Source organism: Dryobates pubescens, chromosome 22 (assembly GCF_014839835.1).
Source record: "Dryobates pubescens isolate bDryPub1 chromosome 22, bDryPub1.pri, whole genome shotgun sequence".
Classification (NCBI taxonomy): domain Eukaryota; kingdom Metazoa; phylum Chordata; class Aves; order Piciformes; family Picidae; genus Dryobates; species Dryobates pubescens.
This window is the reverse complement of record NC_071633.1, coordinates 9,682,742-9,705,345: the sequence shown is the minus strand read 5'-3', so window position 1 is coordinate 9,705,345 and position 22,604 is coordinate 9,682,742. Positions and strand designations below refer to the sequence as shown.

Genomic DNA, 22,604 nt, shown 5'->3' with positions numbered 1-22,604 from the left:
TGCAGTTTTTCAGAGAAATGCTTCAAAATTTCCTGTGTAATTCCAGAACAGTCACTTGGGGCTCAAAAGCAAAGTAACCAGCGGTACAATGAACCGCTGGATTGTGAGATCCTGAACTTTCACACATCTCTTCCTCTATCAGTAGCTGTCGACTTGCCAAAGACTGAAAAGGGGAGAGGCCTTGAGCTGTTTTTCCTTGAAGTGCTGACAATGCAAAAGAGGTCTAAAAGGACACTGCATCAGCACTGACTACATTTCTACTGTTGGCAAATACAGACTGCCTGTGTAATTTTGGTAATTCATCAGCAACTTGCCAATGGCTGCAAAACTTTAGGTTTGGGGTTGGGTTATTTGGGTTTTTTTGTGTGTTTTTGTTTGGTTCCCTAACAGATCAATGCAGAAGAAAACAAGCACTGCAGTGCTGCCTCTACAAATTTGACCACCAGCCTCTCAAACAAGAAATGGATCTCCCATCATAAGTTCATTTGAAAAAATAAAACTGAAGTGTTTCAGAGAAGACATCCCAAATCAGGTCTACACAAACCCCTTTACACAGACTTTCTATTATAAACAGACAGGATAGTATTACTTTGGGAAAGACAACATCTGTCTGTGTTCTGACATTTACCTCTTAAGATTTTGCACTCCTACAGTTCTTAGCATGCAACTGTGCATAGGAAAGAGCAAGATGGTAGCACTCCCTCCAGTTTTTACATCTTTTCACACTCTGTCAAATCTTGAAAATAGATGTTGTGACAGAAGTAAGTGAAAGCAAACAGAAGAACTGATTAAAGCATAAACTTGAAAGAAACTGCAGAGGTGGGGAGGTATCCCATTCCACAGACTAATTTAAAAGTTCATAATCTCTCATAATGAAGGCCTTCTATTTAGTCTAGCAGACCATTGCTGCATAACTGTACTACCCTTAATGTAATGCATACATTAGTGTGATAGATACTGCATTGACTAGAAAAGTGCCAGTGACCAAAAAATGACACACTTCAGCACTTGTGACTCTCATTAACGCATCTCTGACAAACAACAGGCTAAGAAATTTACTTGTAACTAAAAATCCAATGCAATTTTTTGTCTAAGATATGACTTTTTCTTCTGCACACTCATAACAAGTTAAACCGGTAGCATGTTAAATTAGTCTGTACACAAGACTAAGATTCTCTTTGTGAAACTCAAATTCCAAATGTTCCTCTTTAAGAAGTCTGACGTAAAGAGATTAAATAATGTAGCATCCACAAATTACAAAAGCTCCTGGAGATTTAATTATTAACTGGAGATTATTACTCCATTAAAAGTGTTTCGTGCACACATACTACACTAGTTGTTTGCAGAGTTTAAAAGTTTAGCAACAGGATATAGCAGTATTTCTTTATAAATAAAACTCCAGATTCTTATCTAGTAGGCACATATTTTTGGTAGCTGCATCTGTACCCCAACAGAACAACATATTTTGAAGTCATTGAGTCCCATAGTTTTGCCTTTTCTAAGCACAAATTGCAGAAAAGAACCAACCAACCATAAGACCACATTAACACTTTAGAAAGTCAAAGGAATTTGCAAAGTTCTTTGAAAGCTTCTCATTCCTTAATTCTGGATTCCTTACAAAACAGAAAGAACCTCTCAAGTTAGAGTTTTTGGGAGTGTGTGTTCCTCCCTAAAAGGGGAAAAGCCAGAGTAATAACAGGCCCATAAGACAGAGTACTTTTAGAGGCTCTTAGCCAGTGCTTTGATGATTGCATCCCCTGTGGTTGCAAGCTCCTGCCTCTGTTCTAGCTCTTCAGATCAAGGACTTGCTTGCTGATCTCATGGATCTTTGGACAGCACCGGACAACAGAAGATCACCAGGCAGCTTGTGCCTTTTCAAACGTTTACAAAAATGTTGACACAATGTTTGCACTTCTTCTGCAATTGCACTTTTTCTAACACTGAGATGCTTATAGAAGCCTGCCTATAAAAACTAAATTAAATCCCAAATCTTTTAATCAATAACACAGCTCAGACATTGTAACAAAAGTGTTTTTTCGAAACGACATGGGTTCATAAATTCCAGTCTTTCCTAGTAAAAAAGCCAACTATTTCACATACTCTTCCCTCTTGTAGAGGAGTAGCTCTGCATAACCTTCTGCTTAATGTTGTTATTAGAAGCAAAGAACTCCCTGGTTCCTGTCCTGATGCTTGATTTCATCATATTACTGCTCAGTTGTCTAAGGTGAGGGTCTTTCAGGTGCCACATATTTTAAAACTAGCTCCTGTCTCAACCTCCTGACTTTTCCTATATAAATACCTTGATCCCCTTAAGGTATGTAATGTAAGCCAGGCCAGAAACACACTTAAAACACTCCTTCAAGGAAATTTTCAGTGAGATTTTTGTGTTTAATTCAAGGAGCAGAACTGGAAACAAAACAAAACAAAAAACCCAAAGCACCCAATCAAACAAAAAACTTAGCACCTACCACAGCACACTTGAAAGATGAAAATAAAACTACTGATGTTGTTACACAGTCAGTTACAAAACTGACTGTTTTAAAGCTTTTTTTTTTAACATGTTAAAATACTCTACTAATTTAAATATTAATTACATACCCTGACACCAAAACAGGCTACTTATCTCACCTTTGAGAAAGCAGGGTGATGGAGGAGAACCTGAGAAACTACAAACAATGAAAAGGAAGAAGAGCTAATTCAACTAAATCTGCACAGCAGATTCCCAATAACATTCAGTAGGTTTTAAAACACCAAGTTTCTTGGACACAAAACCAAAAAGTATCCTCAGTTCTGCATTTTTCCACAAGAGGACACCAAAATAATGAGAAAAATGGTTTTACACAGATGTACAACTACCATGTACCATTCTTCCTCATTAGCTAAGTTGAATGTTTTTCACTTTAAAACTATTTTGCAGGGGAAAAAAAATAAGGTAGAATTGCTTCTCCATTAATATGTATTTGAGTCACTGTAGTGATGAGTATTTGACTTTTAGTGTGCCTCACATAGCCTGAAAACCAGATATATTTAAGGTTGCAGACAAAACACAACAATTAAGTCATACCACAGAAACAGGCTTGCATTGAATTTGAAAATTAACTCTAAATGTACAGAGAAGCAAGCACACGCTTAACTTCACAGTATAATTGCAGGTAACAATTTCTGGACAACAATACCAGGACACACATTATGGGACCAGACTCAGAATACTTATGCTCTCCTAACCCCTCAGCCAAACGCCGCTGTCAAATTCATGTGTGAGGAAAAGCAAATGAAACACGCTGAAACTGCAGCCCCTGTGCCCTGCACCTTGACTGTGGCAAGGTTATGTAACAGGTGGTGGAGCAGGGAAGCCCTGAGAACGAGAGAAGGCCTTTGTCATGTGGGGGGCTGTCCAGCTCCTACGCTTCCCATACCTTCAGGCAGAGGCCCAGCACCCGAGCACACTGGCGGCCTAGCTGCAAGCCTTGCTCTTCGAAGCGTCTGAAACCCCCATGCCCACGGGAAAGCTCTCCTTCGCAGGCCGGCCACGGCCTCTGGACACGCTTACCCCTCACTCTCCTACTGCACCTCAGATTTAATCATTTGCTACTCTGTCTCGCGCCCGCTGTCAGCCCGGTAGAGGACAGGTCAAGGGAACACAGAACAGCGGCAGCCCACGCCTCCGTTCCAAGGCCCGTGCCGGTCTCCCGTCAGACGGCATTTCCCGCCACTGCTCTCGAGTGCAGGGTAACGTGAAGGAGGTGACCACAGCTGAGTACCGTTTACGGTCCTTGGAAGGAGGACGGGAATGGCGCGGCACGGCTCTGCTCTAGCCGCCTGAAAGGTGAACATGCCACGCCTTCTATGCTGCTCGTACTCAGATGATAACCGCGCACCTCCGCCAGCCAGGCTTGCCACCAGCTGAGGATCATGCCGACAGTAGCAGCAACTGAAGCTCAGACACCCCCAGCGCCCCGACACAAGCGGGCCAGACCACCTCTCGCGAGAACAGCCTCAGCCGCCATTTTTGCCATTGATTGGCGGCAGGGCGGGACTGTGGCACTGCCCTCGCCGGCTGGGGCGGTGGCGGAGGATGAGCCGCTGGTGTGCCCCCGCCTCCTGCTGCTGACGACGACGCTCAGCTCAGTTCAGCTTAGCCTGCTGCGGGCTCAGCACCGTGCCTCCGGCCATGGTGCCCAGCGAGGAGAACCAGCTTGTCCCCAAAGAGGTGAAGTGGAGGCGGGTCGGGGTGGTGGGCTATTATGCCGGGCACCGCGGCGGGCGTTGGCGGCGGCCCCTGCGACGTGAGAGAGGCCCGGGTACGGGAACCGGCCGAGGGTGGCGGTCGGAAGAGGCCTGGCCCGGCCTGGCTCGGCTTGGCTTCGCTGTTTGCCTGTGAGGCGCGGCGGGAGGGAGGGCCTGTCTTTGTGTGGTGGCCAAGCAACCCTTGACTTGCGGGGGGGACCCGCAGGGGGTGAACAGTGATGCGCGGGAAGGAAAGGGGACACTTTTCCGTGTGGGCTTCTGTGGAGAGGAGGAGGCCGGGACCGAGTTCGGGCTGCGCAAGTCCCCGGAGGCGGTCGAAGAGTTGCACCTGTCTGTGTTGCGGCATGCGGAGAGGCCGGCCTGCGTGGCCGTGGGGCTGGGGCCAGGACGGCGGTGCCAATGCTCGGCCACGGGTTGGGTCGCTCTTCGTGTCAGAGGTCTTGTGCGCTGCTCTGAGGGAGGGCAGCCAGTCTCTGGCCTGGGGGGGGGGAGCGGAGGCTCCGCGTGAGGGCCCTAAACTGAGAGGGCTGAGGAGGATGCAGGCCCCGGCAGCAAGATGGGTCTCTGGGTGCCCGAGGGCATCTTGGATGGAGAAAAAGGGGCCCGTGCGCGAAATAGCAGCTCGGGGGACCGCTGCCGGGTTTGTGGGGCGACTCTGTGTCTCCCCGACGCAGCTGTGAAACGCTGCATAAAACAGGCGGTACTAACTGTGGTGGGTGTTGGAGAAAATATGGACCGGCTGAGCTTCCATTGCTTTGGGCCCCTGATCTCTGTTCTGCCGCAAGAGGAAGGCAGAAGTCTTGTTTTGCGATATAGGCTAAAGATAAGAGCCTGGGTGAAAGAGGAAGGCTAAGCCTCTGTCCTGCAGCGATAGGCAAATGACACGTGTCAAGTAAGAGGGATACTACTCAGGGCAAGGAGTCTCCGAGCAATGATATGAAGTGTTTGGAAACAGCTATTCATAAAGTTGTATTAGTAGAAGGTTTATTTCCTCAACAGGTACACCTAAAATATTCATTAACTCTTCTGACACTTTTACTGTTCTGATAAATTACTCAAACCCTTTATTTTTTTTGTTCACATGTCACTGGATTGTTACATCTACCTGTTCCATTGGGTAAGACCTTCAGTTTTGTAGAGTTTGGCAACATGAGTTGGTGGTCTTTTAATGGTATCCTTGAGAAGAGCTGTGAAGCAAATACCAATACTGAATTTTAGAAACAAATTTTTGTACAGGTTAAGTACAGGATGTATATGACAAAGGTAGCTTTACTTCTTGTTTGCTTTCTTAAAATCCTAAGGTTTAAAAGACTGTGTTAAGTCCTTACAGGAATGTGAAGTCTCCAGAAACTTCAAATGGGGGATGGAATACAGTAGCTAGTATGCTTAAACATTTCATTTTTTAAAGAAACAGAGAGATAAAAGAGTCTGGCAGGAGAAACCTTGTGGCATTAGTTGCAGTTAACTGGAACAGACAAGGTGATTAATAAAAGCAGCTAGCTGAGGCTGTTTCTTTAGTTATGTATTAATAGTATCCCTGTTGGCTTGATAGTTGTATTCAGAATATAGGTATGATTCAGATGTGTATTTTTAACTGACTCATTGGACTAGGATTTTGAATGCACTTCTGTCTGTAAGGAGGGAAAGTATGGATAAAGGAAGATGAATATGTTGTTATAGATATGGATATCTTAAACACACAGTGTGCAATCTATAAACTCTGTGCATGAATACTACTAGTGTGAATTGCTTTTTTTCAACCAGTTTTCTTAAGTTCTGTAGTGTGTCCCCTGTATTTTATCAGTAGATAGAACTGAATATAAGAAAAATCAATTTGAAGAAAACAGATTAGCTGTTAGCATTAAGTTTATTTGGTTTGTATATATAGGTATATGTATAGACACACTTTGTAATAGACACTTTCCAGTGTTTTTCAGTATATCCTCTTTTTTATTATTTCAGTGATAGGAAGTTCAATGAATGTTATGCTGTGGCATTCATACTGAGTCCTTCTGAGATTCATTAGTAATCTCATTGCAGGGAACACTGGAAGTTATGGATAAACAGAATTCTCCGGATCCCTGAGTTCTCAACAACCTTCTCCTAAATATTCCTATTATGCCATTTTCAGCAGCTGGAGGCAAAGCAGATATTTTGGAGTTTCAGTTCTGCCCTTTAGGGGTGGACAAAAGGTTAGAGTTCATGGGTTTTGTCCTTTCCCAAGGAGCTGATAGCACTTGTGTAGCTTACTGCCTTGCTCTGTTTCAAAGATTAAACTGGGATGAGAACTAGTGTCTGTTAAAGATGAGTATGCAGCCATATTTTTAATTTGCATTCCAATATAAAAGAGTGAGAAGTGTAATGTTTGCTTTAGGCTAATCTAGGGAATGACTAATGTAAAGGAGTGGATGAGGGAAAAGTGTTTAGGTTCTTGTCTAGAAAGCATCATCTCGCATGGTGCATCTGTATGTATGTATACCTCTCCATGCTTCCAAGGAGCTCACATTGTTAGCTTTAAAGTATATTGCATGAAGTTTTTCTTTAGCTTTTGTAAAGAGTAATAGCATGTTTTCACAGAGACAAAATGCTATTAGTTTCACTGCTGCTGTCAGAATATTGTTTGTTAGTCTCTTAAAAAATTTCTTTTGGACATTGTGTAAGTTCAGATGCATCTCTGCAGGTAATTAGGGCCTTGTTATTTTTTCTTGTTCATAACTTTGGCATCATGTTCTTTTCTATTTCGGACAGATGTATTAAAATAGTTTCTAATAACCCAGTATTGAGATTTGGTTTTATATTAAATTTTTTTCCCCCAGTTATGCAGGCATTTGGTAAATTTGTTCTTGCATCCTTACCACTGCCTAGCATTTTTCCAACTGCTCTTGTAGTTGTATGACCAATAATTTCTGATGGTAGGGGCCATAAGAATTGCTGCTCACTAGACCTGGGGTTCAGTTTCTTGAACTGGTCTATGTCTCTTTTCCTTGCAGTTGTCCATTCCTTTTCTCTCTTTATCTGAAAGATAAGTTATTCAATTTAGTCTTCCTTTGTATCCAGTAAAACAGAAGGTACTGAGTAACATACAGGACATTGCTACACCCTGGCAGTAAATGTTGAGCATGTTCTTTAAAAATAGTTTTAATATTTGGCATCAATTTACCCTGTATTACTCCCTGGGTAGGGGGAGGGAATAGTGTAAGAAAGATAGTAATGTAAAACGGAAGAAAATGTTGCTATTGGAAAGGAAAACAATCCTATGGTTTTCATTCTTTCTTAGAGGAAAAAAAGTAAATGTAAAACTTTTTTTGGGGTAAATCTGCCTTAAATAGAATATTCTAATCAACACAGTTGATGAGGAAGTTAGATGTTTGTTTGTTTACTGGTAATGTAAGTGAACTTTACCTAAAGTATTCTTGAAGAGCAAGATACATCAGAACTTAGTGAATATTGTCCAGATTTGGTCAGAATATAAAAAGTATATTCTGCTCTGAGTTTTTTGAAATGGCTGTACTACTAATTAAATAAATGCTGTGCAGATATTTTCTCAGCATGTTCCAGCATGAACTATCCAAAGTACACCTGTCAGAAAAAAGAAATATATATATATATGTGCTTTGTACTTGCTGCCAACAAAGCAAAGAAGGTAGTGTGAGTTCTCTCTTATCTAGCTAATGTGAGTCTTTTCATCCCTGCACTAATGAGTCCATTTTATCTTCTGCACTGAACAAATGTTTCTTGGCGGATATCGCTCTAACTTCTTTAGAAGAGCAGGAATCTGATTAAGGTGTCTTGCAGTTCTGGTTACTAAGGGGATGCTGTTCTTTTCAATGCTGATGACATCATTGTTCTTTCATTCTTGCGTATTAAGAGATTCTGTAAGTGGTTACAGCTTGTGTAATTCATCACTTTTTTTTCCTGCTTTACCTTCTGCACTCTGTTGTAAAGCATAAAGATGATTGTGACAAATGGGGTAACTACTTCATTGACTGAGCAGGTATTCTGGAAATCAAATTAAGAAACAAACAGAAAATCCACGCAAAATTGCACCAAGTGATCTGTTCCTTGCAAACAAATGCTTTCTGAGTCATACTTGGGTAGTAATTTAGTTTTGTGAATAAGGCATAAGAGTAGAATGAAAGAGCTTTCCCTGCTTAGTTCAGCCTCTAGGGTTCTCAGTCACAGTTTAGTTCCCTTTGCTATGTACAGCATTTTTTATTCCTTTTGTGAGCACTTAAAAGTGGTATTTAACACTTTGTCCCTTTGAGAATTTATATGCCATACCTTCAGGTGGGCTGCCTATTAACATTTTGTTATTTTTCTTGAAGAAAGTATTCTCAAAACAATACCATTAGTTACTAAAGAAGTGATAATTGAAATGCTATTAAATCCTTACAGTTCTTAGTAAAGTTTCAAAATAATCAACTTGATCACAGTTTCAGCCACTGTGAAATGTGTAGTATTTTCTTTGTGTTTTGCAGTGTTTGGCATGTAATCAGCTTGCACTGAGCAAATGGTCTTGCACAGCATTTGCAGATTAAATAACTTACAAAAAGTGAAAGGGTAAAACTGGTAAAAAAAAATCACTTAATTTAATCTCCAAGATTGTGTACACAAGGGTCCTTTAGGTGCTTCTGAAAAATAACAGATTATTTTTAGGTAGGCAGCTCTGTGAATAACATAGAACAGGTTATTGTGCTGCAATTCAGGTACATCCTCTCAATATTGACGTGAGGAAAGCCTTGTAAGTAACATGAGGAAGCATGCCTGAGCTCCATAGAATTGGTGAATGCTCTAATTTTGCAATTGTGAGAAAGATACTTGATATACTAGGGAAGTTTTCACTGTAAATAATGTCTGACAAGATGTTAACATTTTTTTTTAAGAAGCCTGGCAGAGTACTGCTGGAGCTAAAGGGATGGAAAGTGGCTATGCTTACTGATTTGTGTAGGTGTTGCACTGAGATCAGTAAAAGTAACTGAGGGAATGTTTAAAAATAGCAGATAGAACAACTTAAAGTAGTACCTGCTTTTTTTTGTAAATAAAGTGTTTTTTCCAGTTAATATAGAAAAATCATCAAGGTCCTTTATCATAGATGTTGTTGTATTTATACCTTCTGTGGACACACTGTGCTTCTAAGTTCATGCTCTCCCTAGAGGCCTTCATGGTAGTGATATCAGGCAAGCACCCATGAGGCCTGGGCATAAACATTATATTCTTAACTGTTAACCCTCCGTCTGTGCAGTGTCACTAGAGAACTACACAAAAAATCCCTGCTGACTCAGCTTGCTATTCGTCTTCTATCTTTCCCCAACAGCAGCTGGACAGTTTAAAATTAAAAAATTAAGTATACCTGTGTTCACATTTTTACTTTCTAAACTGTATGAGAATTCAGTTTCTTAGGATGCATGTTGGTGATGTTGTAGAGACTTAAGCCTTCATTTCAAAATTGTCCAAAAAAGAAAACTCTTATTTTTTACTTGGACTCTATAATTTGTTGGTTTTTTTGCTAACATGGCACTTATAATTCAATCCAGCAGAAAGTCCTTTAGGATATTAGCAGTATAGGAATGTTCTTCAATGAAATTCACAGTGTTTCCATACTCAAAGGAGTAGAGGGCAAGTGTGAAAGCACCATCCACTGCTTCTGTGACTCTCCTCAGGAAACAAATGATGTGATTATAGGTTAATAGGTAAGTGTAGTAAGTATTTGGTGATGTTCTTGCATCCCCTTTTTCTTCCAATATTAAGAAAACAAGCAAGGAGTTTGCTGATTAAGAAGGTGGACAGAAGATCCAAACAAAGCCAGCCATATAAAGATGATGTTTTATATCTGAATTACTGTAATAGATGTACAGAGGCTGGCAGATAGTTTGCAAATATAGAGAACATAATTTACAATTAATTCTCACTATTATTTTAGACTGGTTAAAAAATTCCTTGGAAATTGAACAATTCAGGGTCATAGTATGAAAGAAAATATGATCACTTTAATTATGACTTTTAAGAGTAAAAGTGAAATACTCAGAATGTTCAGTGGTTAAGAGAAACCTATTTAGATTTTAAAACTCAATCTGTTACAGCTACTACTGTATTCATTGATACTCCTTAATATAATAACAGTAAACTTTGTTAGCGTTCTTGTGTGATCTGTACGCACGATTAGGAAATATCTCTACTCTTACATTCTTGACAGTTGCTACGTTTGACTTTTAAAGGAAGTAATTAATTTTGACTCACCTTAAAAGAGCATTGGGAGATAAGCATAAGAGGACTTGTTCTTCAAGAGTTAAGTAAGATGTATTTAACATTTTTTAAAATACAGAACTTAAGTTATTTTTCTTTATGTAAAACTGAAAAGTAAAAGTCTTGATCTCTAGTTTAGCTGCCCCCAGACACACTCCTCTGCCATATCTTTTTCAAGTAGTCTTCAGAATCCCCTGGATATGTTTAGTTATCTCTGGCCCCGTACCAATTTTTTTGGCTGTCTATTCATTTATAAATGCCTTTTACAAATGACCCAGTAATCCACAACAACAGGAACAAACTCTCAAGGGTAAATGCTAGCCTCGTAACATACTCCTTATTTCTGAGGCATAGTGTTATTTTGGGGCATATTTAGAAAGCATTAGACTTTGAAATGTGTATATATTATAAAAATAATGTATCTGTATGCATTTTGCAGCAGTGACACTTAACAGCTGGTGTGCAATGCTATTTCAGTGAAGTGACAAACCCTTTTGTAAATTTTCATTAATTGAAATTTCATTACTCGAGAAGCATTTCTGAAGAGGTGTTCTTTGAAAACCACAAATGAATCCATAATCATTGTGAGATAGAGAAGAGAGTAAAACATGTGCCCCCCTTTCCTAAAGGAAGAAGGTCATAGAGGCCTGGCTACAGAATTTCTTTTTGTACCTCTTCTGCTTTCTGCATCCAGTCATCCACCATAGGAATGCATTCCTGGGGTTCTCTTCACCAGGGCCATTAGTCTCAGTATGACCTCAGCCACCTTCTGTGGTTATCCTGTGTCTACAGCACACTGGGAAACAGAGCAAGTGTGATGTGAGGGCATAAGCAATAGGACTGCCAGTGATGCCTTTTGCTCTTCTAGGCTATTCAAGATAGAAGGGGGAATTGTTTCTCTTGTCCTGTGAGCAGCATTAGCATTTACACGCACTCATACTGAAGGATGGAAGGTGTAATTTCATTCTTTCATGATAACAGAAATTTGCAGTTATGTCCAGGTAGATTGGTATCTAGTGATTTAAATGCTTCTATATATAATACGTGCATTTAAAGTAGTATTCCTCCTTCTCCTCTGCTGGTACCATTGTATCACTCAAACCTTTTCCAGGAGAATTAAGGATTCTGTTGAGAAGCTAAAGGGATGACTTGGGTTGAAGCTAACTCACTGGGAAAAAAAACCAACGAGAAATGATTAAATTTAAGAAGGATTAGCTATCTAAGTCTGTTCAATATGTAGCTGTGTGACCATTTGTACCAGCACAAGAAAGGGGACATTGTGGGGGTGGAATTAAGCAGGTGGGAGCAAAACTGCTTCTTCTGGCAGCTATTCAGGCTGTAACTGTTTGTATAACTGAGATGTTGTTTTTAAAGTTTTTAGGCTGTCGTGTATGTGTGAAGTATTATTAGTGCACTGTAAATTCACCTTAAGTTTTACATATTTAGTTTCCAAAATAGATGGGTATCTTCATAGCCTTATACAATATCTTAATTATTCTTCTAATTGTAGTAGTCATCATGAGGTATCTCATTGAGGCATTAGTTTTGTTCTTTTAAGGTATATCAAATACTGAGAGGAAAGCATAGTTAAATGCTGCAGGTTGAAGCAGAGGGGAAGCAGTATAACCAAGGACATACTGCTACGAATGTGTTCAAGGAATAGATGAGGGTTCACAAAGTTGAAATAGTTCAGGCTTTGTAGTGGGGAACATAATTGGGCTAGCTTGTCTGAGAGACTTAAAGAAACACATACAATTACTCTATTGACACATTTGAAAAATATTCTGTACATTGTTATTGACTCCTTTCCTTGCACAGTCTTTGAGGTCTCTCTGACTGTTGGAATGGGGAAGTTACTTGAAATCTTTGTGATCCAGCAGAGTTGGGTTGGTATTAACAAGCAATAAGGATTAAACCCAAAAAAAAAAATAAAGCCACATTTCAGTTATGTCAAATTAAAACAATAATAACAATTTGGAGTCATAATTTTTTTAATCACTCTGTTGGGTGTTAGCCCTAGTAGGCAGCTAAGCAGCTTGCAGCCACTTGCTCACTTCCCACACCCAGTGAGACAGAGGAAGGGGAAAGGAAGAGTAAAAGTCAGAAAACATGGGAGTCAAGATAAAATTTGCCAAGTGGAGAACAAGTAGAAGAACAGGGTGGGGGGGGAAACCCAACCAAACCATACAAAGGCAGTAAGTCACTATGTCCTGTGGGCAGACCAATGCCCAGCCAATTTCCAAGCAAATATTGAACATAACTAAAACTTCTCTTTTTCCCTTCTGTTGCTGAACATGTTGTTACACTTGTGCTTGTGGGCTATAAAGATTCTCTGAAATCCATAGTTCAAAAGTGACAGGATAAAGAGAGTTTGTCCAGTGCAGATGGTAGCCTAGCACACTGTTTTTTTAAATCCCCCCCCAGCTTCCTGTGTGGGGGGTGTTTGTTTTGGTTTGGGGTTTTTTGTTTGGTTTTTTTCCCCCCCTCCCCTTGCTGTATACTTGAAAAGTCTTCATGTTTTGTGCAGACTGTAGTGCTGTCAGCATGTATCCAGTGTGGTGGTTAATGGGTTGGACCTCTTGGAACAGATGAAGGAATTCCTGAAATACGGTTATGGTTTCTCAAGCAGCCGTATTTATGGCAATCGTCGTCATTGAGAGGGAGAGTTGCAACAAACTTAAATCTGAACATTTCTGTGTGGTGATAGTTCAGAAGTATAAGGTACAGATGCAGACTTTTTTTGTGATTGTATGTACCCGATTTCACTTTGATACTTGTAATTTCTGGAAATGTGCAGCCCATCAGTTACACAGACTTTGAAACATACCCGCCTAAGTTTGACCAGCAGTAATGTGATAGACATTAGTCACTTGTGTGTATTTCATGATAGTCTTAAGTTGCTGAAGCTACATGAAATTTGATAATTGCTGTCTTAGGCTTAATCATCCAAGTCACTGTGAATGTAAGCATCATGTCTGCCCTTTCCACTTACTACTGATCTCTTTGTCTTTTCTCTCTATTGCAGTGATTTGTGAGAATTATTTATAGGGTGTGGACATGTAGGAACTTTTCTATTGCTGATCATTTTAAGTCTCAGTAGACCATTAGCTTTCCTCAGCAGTCAAGCTTCACACATCTGTTACTTAAACTCTTGACCTTAAACTTGTGATTTTACTTACTAATTTATGCCTTCAGTGTTTTTGCATGTTGGAAATAGTGAATTGGGAAATATTGTGTAGAATCTATGTGAAGTTTGAGCTTAGCTTTAGGTTTCAGCTTCAGTCTCTGAAAATAATTTTATAAAAGAACTGAAGCAGGAGTTAAAATTTGGGATAGTCTTCTGTCATTTGAAAAATGTTTGTATTGGTTTGTCCTGATAAGCTTAGTGAAATGCTGCTATAGAGTTTTAGTGGACTGAGTGATTTGAGGCTGAAAAACAGCAAATCACATCTAAATGTAGTGTTACAACCACTGCAGTTTTGCATTTCAGTATTGTTTTGACAGATCTAGTAACTATAATTTTTCTGTGCCTCTATTTTCATCAAATACAGAACTTTACATGGTCAAAGCTAATGTCTCAGTCTTGCAGATGGCACTAATAACAATGCTTCCTTTGTTAGTATATACTGAATCACAGCTTGAATTACTTCACTGCTACAATATGCTTTATGCACTGCAACTTACACATGCAGATCTTTCAGGATGAAATATTATTTAGAAAGGTACACACATGGTAAATGCCTCTGTAGATTTGCCCTCTTGAATGTCCATCCATGTTAGACCTGTGTGCTGATTGCATGTTTGTATTATAAAGTCTTCGGCAAATCTGGTCTAATACAGGGTCTTCTACGTACAGGTTTGGGAATGTCATCTTCTTTCTAGAAAGGGAAAAATGTAAAAGATGGAGTGATGGGATCAAAGTGTCAGTGTTTCAATAAATGGAAATGGTTAACATTAGAAATTAAAATTTCAAATAGTTATAGCTTGATAAAACTCTTGTGGTGAAATAATAAGATTATCTCTTAAATTGTAGTCATATGTAGCAGTCTGCATTTGCCTTTTTAGATGCTTATGTCATTGAGGGTCTGCAAATTGTTTTTACTAAGTAGTAGTAGTAGTGTTGTGGTATGGCAAAGTAGCAACATCTAGTTTGGAGGACTTACCACCAGTATGGAGTAGATGTGCTTGCTACCTGAATAGGTGCTTTTATCTCTTCTGAAGAAAAGGCAGTAGGATATTTCTGTATATATTCCTTGAGTACTATGTATATGTTAGTTTGAATAACTGAAAAGTAGGAAATGCTGCATCTGAAAGATGGACACATCTGAGTGATGTGATTTGTCTTGTCAGAGCAGTGGAAGGCTGTCATTTCTAGAGTTCCCAAACATAAACAGTAGAATTTGTAAATTTGATTTGTGTTACGTGGCATGTTAAAAACCAACTTTTGTCATTTAGAATTTGAGTGTGAAATAATCCTGGAAAAATCTTTCGATAGTCCTTTACTGAGCATTCAAGAGCTGAGAACACAAGGGCCTTCTTTGAAAAGAAGCAACCCATAGATATTAAGAGTCCAGTTCAGGTGATGCTGAACTGGATCTATCTTCCCCTTCAACTCTCTACCACACACATCAAGTGAAATAGCACACTAGGAAATTACACATCCCTGTGTATAATGGACTTGCCTGTCTCCAGAGGGAAGGAATTCAGGCTAAAGTAAGGGCTCTTTGGGGACACCAATTAGGAGGAAAAATAGAAGACTTTGGTTTTCAGCACTGGGCAATACACTTGACTATCATAATACCATAAATCAACAGCTTCAAAATCATGCTTCTGGGACAATATTAACTTTTAAGTCGCTTCATCAAACATGTGTAACTTCCAGCTGTGAGAGCAGGTAACACTAGTAATTTAAAAAAACATAGAAATTATGGTGGTGTTTGTTTTCCAGGTGTATTTGTTTGGGGGGAAGTTTTTCGGGGTTGTTTGTTTTGTTTTGTTGGGTGTCTTTTGGTGTTTTGTGTTTGGGTTTGGTTGGTTGTTTTGTTTGTTTTTTAAAATATGTTTATATTATATAAACATATATCTATTATATCTGAAATTACAAACTGGTGTGTAAAGAAAACACTTGATAGATAGAGCTACTAATCTTGGATTATTAGACCTTCAAAACTAGAATTTAAGTTTCTGTACATGAAGAAATAAATCTGGCCTTCTGTGTTATCCTGCTATTAAATGCAGTGGTCTGGTTTGGGTTGGTTATATAGGTAGTTTGGTGGGGCAAATAGAGCACATCACTAAAGATGATGTCAGTATTTTGTGTTTTGATGATCTTGACCTAGGGTGCAGTTAAATAAACTTGGAAAAGACCAATGATGTAATTAGCATCTTTCTGTCTCACTTCCTGTTTTTCCTTTCTGGAAAAAATGCAAAATGCAGTGCCTAAGATACACAAAGCAGTGAATTTGGTGTTTGTCCTTAGTCAGAAAACAGTTTTGTACAGGTAATATTTGTTGCATTTTTGATGGTACAAAAGAGATTTTTAGAGAAAGCCTGCTTTAGTACATTAGGAACCAGAAAAGTCAGTAACTTCATTTCTTCATATGCTTACTTCAAAATGGGTTCATAGGAATAAAAAAATACTACAGGAAGTACATCAGGCATTAATGGAGAATTTCATATGAACCTCATAATTTATAAATGCAGTAATAAACTGAATTATAGGCTTATGCTTCTGCTTGAGTCATTTGAGGTAAAATATTTACTTATGTCTGAAAGGCTTTTTTTAATATAATGAAGGAATTTGTTAGTATGATTTTTCATTTTTAGTTATCTATAATTTAAATGTTAAACTAATGTGCACTGAACTTGATGTTACTTGTTACAATATTAGGAGTCTATTCCATTTGTTCTTTGAAAGTTGATTTTGAACAATTTCTACTGTAAAACTGTTTGAAAGGATTGTGACTTGTTAATTTTGTTTTTATATACTATAGGATATGTTTTGGAATTGCAGACAAAGTATCTTTGCTGAAATGAAGAAGAAATTTTCACAGGTAGATAGATGAAATCAACTTCATGAAATGATAACCAAGACACATAGTAGTAGCATGATGCTGTAGTGTTTGTTCATTTCTTAACATGAGCATGTGCTATTGAATTTTGTGTGCATGTTCTTGAATACAAAGTTTATGTATTAAATAAACAGTCTCCACAGCAGAAGCTTCAAACTGAGGGTATGCTTATATGCTTTTGCACTGGTATGTGGGGGTTTAGCCCTCTGTAGCTTTTCCTTTTAAAAAAATAGTTGTGTAGCTGTCATAATACATAAGATTATGTAATGATTACAATTAAGTTTTGTGTTTTCTTTGTGGACTCTGATAACAGCCTGTCAAAATAGTTCAGTGGCCTATACCTGCCTTTTACACCATTTAAGTAGTCAAGTAGCCACAAACATGAATACATTTTTGTCTGGTAGTTCAGATATATGTGAACGCTTACCATTAATACAGTTGGACTGAGGTTATTTTTGCTTTATCTGTTTACTATGAAGGACTTGAAGCAGTAGCAGCATGAGTGATGGCTTAATACCCTTTGGTTTACTAACCCCAAGTTAAACCTGTTCAGTCTGTCAGAATTACATCTGTGAACAAGGAAGAAAGGATTTTTCTGACATGAAACATCCAGCAACCCAAACAGCAAATCTTCTGTAATTTGTTCACTTAATGGTATTTCCATCCATCACATGTTCTGTCTAATTATTTTCAGTAGCAACTCCAATTTAAGTCACAACTGATTCACTATCAAATCTACTGGAGACACTGTGAGTAGGAGCTAAATTCATGGGTATCTTCTGCAAATAGGAGGGATTGGTTTTGTAAACATAGTAAGGCAACAAGGAATTGAGTCTCCAGTGGAGAACCATACAGTGAAAGAAACCTGAAGAATGAAGCTGTGCTGGGAAATTTAAATTAGAGAATCCAGGAGAAGTATTTGCTGGTGAAATTTAAATTTAGCCTACTCAGGTACACTCCCCTGTGTCTGAGTGTTATGGATGAAAGTGAGGATATAGTATGCCAGAAGTACGTCAGCTTCAAAATTGTATTTTCTTGATGTATGGTTAGCGTTTCAGCAATACTTGTGTTTGTCTTCATGGAAAGTTGTTCATAAACCTAAAATTCTTTGCTAAAGATTAAATGTATGAAGATGAATTGGTGCAAATTTGCTGGAAATGGTGCCTTGAATTTTGGAGCATGCAGCTAATGAAGACTTCCATACGTTGTATCTGCTAAACTTAGTGATTCAACTTGTCTAAACTAACATGGTGCAGACTGGGGTGGGGGTTGGGGGGGTGTTTTTATTTGCCCTTCTCTTTTTTTTTTCTGATAATGATAGCAATAGATACTGCAGTCAAGAATTTAGTTTATAGTTGCTTGAAGACAGTCAGCTGATGATGAGATTTTGTGAAGTGATGGGATGTGGTATCAGTTTAAATGTTTCTATTGATTTGTGAGAGCGCTGGTGATATAAGAAGCTCTCCTAAGGAACTATGCCATTGTGGTGGTGCTCTGTATTATGACGCTGGGTGTGTAGAAATAAAAGGCATGCTGAAGTTTATATCTTCTTTTTAGTTGACATGGCTGACAGTTTTAATGTAACTACAACGTAATGTTTCTATCATGATTTTCAGTGGATAGCACTGCATGTGTCTGCTATTTCAGATGCACCCTTTAGCCATGAGCTGAGACTAGGATGCTCTGACATGCCTTACTAACGCTTTGTGTCTTACAAGTTGAAAAGGCCGAGTGCTTAGGGACTAATTATTCCTTTAACTGACCTGATGCTTTCTTGTGTGACCTGTATATAAATATCACTTATTCCTTACTGTTCTACAACTCCCAATAATTTAGGGAACTAATTGATTGTGCTTATTTTTGGCTGGGTTTGCACTGTTGCAAAGTTTTGGGAAAATGCCGTTTTCTTGGCTTACCTGGGTCTGTAAAATTTTGTCACTAGTGCCTTGCCACCTTCAGTTAAGATCGTTAATTTTCATAAATTCATAGAATAGTCTAGGTTGGAAGGGATCTTGAAGATAATCTAGTTCCAGGCCCCTGCCATGGGCAGGGACACCTTCCACTAGACCACTTTTAACCTGGCCTTGAACATCCCCAGGGAGGGGGCATCTGCAACCTCCCTGGGCAACTGGTTACAGTGTCTTACCACCTTCATTGTAAAGAATTTCTTCCTAATATCTAGTGAAACATCTACTCTCCTCAAACTTAAAGCTGTCCCCTTTCTTGCTATCATTACAAGCCACTGTAAAAAGTCCTTTCCCAGCTTTCTTGCAGGCCCCTTTCAGGTACTGGAAGGCTGCTCTAATGTCTCACCAGAGCTGCCTTTTCTCCAGGCAGAACAACCCCAACTCTTGCAGTTTGCCTCTACAGGGCATGTTCTCCAGCCTTCTGCTCATCTTCATGGCTCTCCTCTGAACCTCCTCCAGCAGCTCTATGTCCCTATTACGCTGGGGGCACCAGGACTGGATGCAGTACTCCAGACAGGGTCTCATGAGAGCAGAGTAGAAGGGAGAATTACTTCCCATGACCTGCTGATCACTCTTCTGTTGAAGACTCAGATATATTGAAGTTGCTGTTTAAAATCTGTTTGTCTAGCAGCCATTTGGCAGTTCTGTTCAGACAGAAGAATTTTTCTGTCACTCGTGTAACAGTCGATTTAGTAAAACAAATGTGGTGGCTTGCTCATGAAACTTTTTCTTTAAAGGTCCACTTCCAAGGTTATTTGGGAGCTTGCAGATTGTCTGGGTTGCATTCCTAAAAATTACAAAAGGTATTTTTCTACCTCAGCAGGATTTGTGATAGTGTCAAATTAAAATACGAGCTTGAAATAATGTTTTGAAAATCTATTCCTGATTTGAAGCAGTCTGTCTGCTTTACTGGATGAAATTCTTGTGGACCTTGATATGTTTATCTTTCTCTATAGTGATCACCCATATTTAATTCCTTCCTGTTCTATAAAAATGGAGCTTGTTTCTTACACCTGCTTAACAAAACAGGAAGATTCTAATTTTCTTGTGCCTGCCTTCAAAAATTAATTCCAGGTTTGGGATCCTTTGGTTGTAAAAGTGTACTGCATTTTACTGGTGGAGTCTAGTTTGTATTGCTCTATTTAACTCCAGAACGCTCTTAACTCGTGAATTTTTGCCTGCTCTCATTCCAGGTAGAACGTGCTGCTGAGGAACCCAGGGTGTTGTGTATAATACAGGATACTACAAATTCCAAGACAGTGAATGAACGTGTTACCATAAACCTGCCAGCTTCTACACCACTTAAAAAACTCTTTGAAGATGTGGCTTTGAAAGTGGGCTATGTGAATGGAACTTTTGATTTAATGTGGGGGAATGGAGATAATGTAATTGATACGGTATGGCAAAAGTGCTTTTTATTTCCTTTTCATAGCAAACATTTAAGTCTCCATGTTTAAAAGTGTGCTGTTTTTCACAGATTACATTTATTTATTCATTAAACAAAAGAAACTAATATAATTGCAGTGTAATGCAGTATATAATTTTAATAAGACCTATGATAATTAATCTCCCATTTCCTTTGGTCTTGTTGGAGAAAAGTTTTCCTCTCAACAGAATTATGTTATTGTGCTGACTTTCCATGCTTCTTACATGTACTTGAATGTATTAAGTATATTTTTTAAAAAATTATTAATACTGCTTTATGACTCAAATTTGGTGGGTTTAGTTAATATGGTTTCCATGGAAACACCCACATAACTTAGTAAGATTACTTAAAAAGTAGATGTTAGTTTGTTTCAGGTCATGTTTAGGCTTGTTGATAATTCTGTGATTTTTTTTTTTTTTCTTTTTAATAAAAGCATAGGCAAGTGATATAGGACACTATGCTTTGATGTACTGCAATAAAGGTATAGACCAGTGTCTTGACTTCTGAATAGACTAACTTTGAGGGATTAAACTGTACTGTAATAATTAATTTATGCTGTTTCTTAAACTGTTTCCAAGTTCTTTTGTTGTTAATGATCTTTATATTGGATAATAATTTATATTAATTTCATCTTAGTGTGTCAGAAGCAAGTTCAAGCATTGTACTTGGACAGAAACTATTAATTGCATATAGATCTGTGTTGTTTGCTTGGTGTGTTTTTTTAAAGTGTGGTTTGTTTTTGTTGTTTGGTTGTGTTTGTATTTTTTAGCAGACTCCATTAGATCAGAACAGTGACAAAACTCTCCTGGATGCTGGTTTTGAGCCAGGGAAGAAGAACTTCCTGCATTTGACAGACAAGGATGGTGAGCAGCCTCATTTAATGCTGGTAAGTAAAATCTTGAGAGAGCATAAGCTATTGCATTGTGCATATTGCCCTTGTGAGATCAGAAAATTAAGTAATGTTTCATACAATAAGCTGCTTCAGGAACCTTCACAGTACACTTCTAGACTGTTATTTTTACTGTTTTACACTTACAGGTTTCTCCTGAGTAGGACCAACTCCAGTACTAGTGATTTGATGTCACTTTTTATTTCTGCTTGTCAAATATTTATGTAATGCTTTGCTTTGAGGAACTTTCTAAGGTTATATAATTAATTAATTTTCAACACGTTCAGAGATGATTCTTAACAATACAGGTTTACTTCTTTTCCTCTGGGTGTTTGAAAGCAGTATTAGGCCAGTCTATCAGAATTCTTGGAACTGACAGTTTTATAACAGCAGTTACCTGTGCCTTTAAGAGCAAGGGAAATCATGTGTTTTAAAGAAGAGTTTTTAGTGTTGCTGGAGGCACCTGTTTGCCATAGCAAAATTATTTCAAATTTACTATTTGTCAGATGTATGCAGTGAAAGATAAACTAAGCTGCAGTTATTTAAATCAGGGATAGTCTAGTGATATGTTAAGATTTTTTACTCAGCTCTCATGTCAACGTAATGCTTCCCTACTTAGTCTTTGCTGTGGACATAATTACCTCTAAAGGTGAAAACTATTTAAAAAAATGTGCATCCAGTCAGAATTTGAGGGTGATTTTTATAACTGAAAAAAAAATATCTCATTCTGTGTTTCAGTGCAGGAAATAGGAGGTGCTGAACTGTAGGCTTGCCCTTTAGTCCTGTATTTGACTATACTGTATTCTAAAGGGCATCCATTAACATGAAGAATGATTCTCATGGAGTTGAGAATTTGGAGGGCAGAATTAAATGTTATGCAAGCAACTGTGTATGTGCAATTTGCAAAATTTGTATGATCCTCTTAGCAAAATTGATTTCATAACCATAAGAGAAAGACACAGAACTTGTCAGTGCTTCAGTAAAAATTTGGTTTATTTCTCTTTTCAGGAGTCGTCAAGTGCAACAGATGACAGTGCACAAGACAGATTTATAGGCCCTCTTCCAAGAGAAGGCTCTGTTGGCTGTAGCAATGACTATGTCAGTCAAAGCTATTCTTATTCTTCAGTCCTGAGCAAGTCAGAGACAGGTACAGTGTTCTCTTGTCAAGACAATGCTAGTTTGTAATTATTTTAGCATGTTTTAAAATAGCAGTACTTAAAGATTTTTGAAATGCATTTTTGTAAAAGCCCATGTTGTTACTGCATTTTCCATCATGTTTTCTACAGTGTTCTCTTCTTACTTTGGGAACAGAAGAGCTCTATCCCATTGCTTTTAGTATTAATCTGCTGCTGTGTCACTAGTTGAGTAGTCAGGATTGTATTACAAAGAGTGTTCACCTCAAGCTGTGTGTTCACTCACAGCTTAATGAATACTTAATACTCAGAAGTGCTGTTGCCAAATCTCTGCACTCCACTTCTTAACTGAAGTCTTCCTACTGTAGCCCCTGGTTGCAGTTTCTCTGCCTGCACCCAAGAGGTTCATCCTCCCCTGCCTGGCTCCCCACCGGCAAGTGGAGACTCCTGTGGAAGGGAAGCGCAGCTCTGCCTTGCAGGCAAGTGCCAGGGCAGATCCCGGGAGGCTGGCTGGGCACCGGTACCCTGCAGGGGGCAGCAGGAGACAAACTCCTAATACTAAACTTGTTGAATAAGCATGAAGATGACATGCATGTTACACCAATTCGCATATGGTCAAGATGTTTA

General features: G+C 38.8%; 1 protein-coding gene across 1 annotated transcript in view; it reads left to right on the top strand.

Moving 5' to 3' along the window:
* The first annotated feature begins 4,092 nt into the window (after positions 1-4,092).
* The window catches only part of USP47 (ubiquitin specific peptidase 47), a 44,546-nt gene continuing 26,034 nt past the window's right edge, over positions 4,093-22,604 (top strand). Inside the window, exons 1-5 of the mRNA XM_054171985.1 lie at positions 4,093-4,210; positions 16,485-16,544; positions 19,723-19,926; positions 20,725-20,841; positions 21,853-21,991. Of these exons, the coding sequence (XP_054027960.1) occupies positions 4,172-4,210; positions 16,485-16,544; positions 19,723-19,926; positions 20,725-20,841; positions 21,853-21,991 (559 nt within the window). The 5' untranslated portion in view covers positions 4,093-4,171. The remainder of the gene's footprint in view (positions 4,211-16,484; positions 16,545-19,722; positions 19,927-20,724; positions 20,842-21,852; positions 21,992-22,604) is intronic.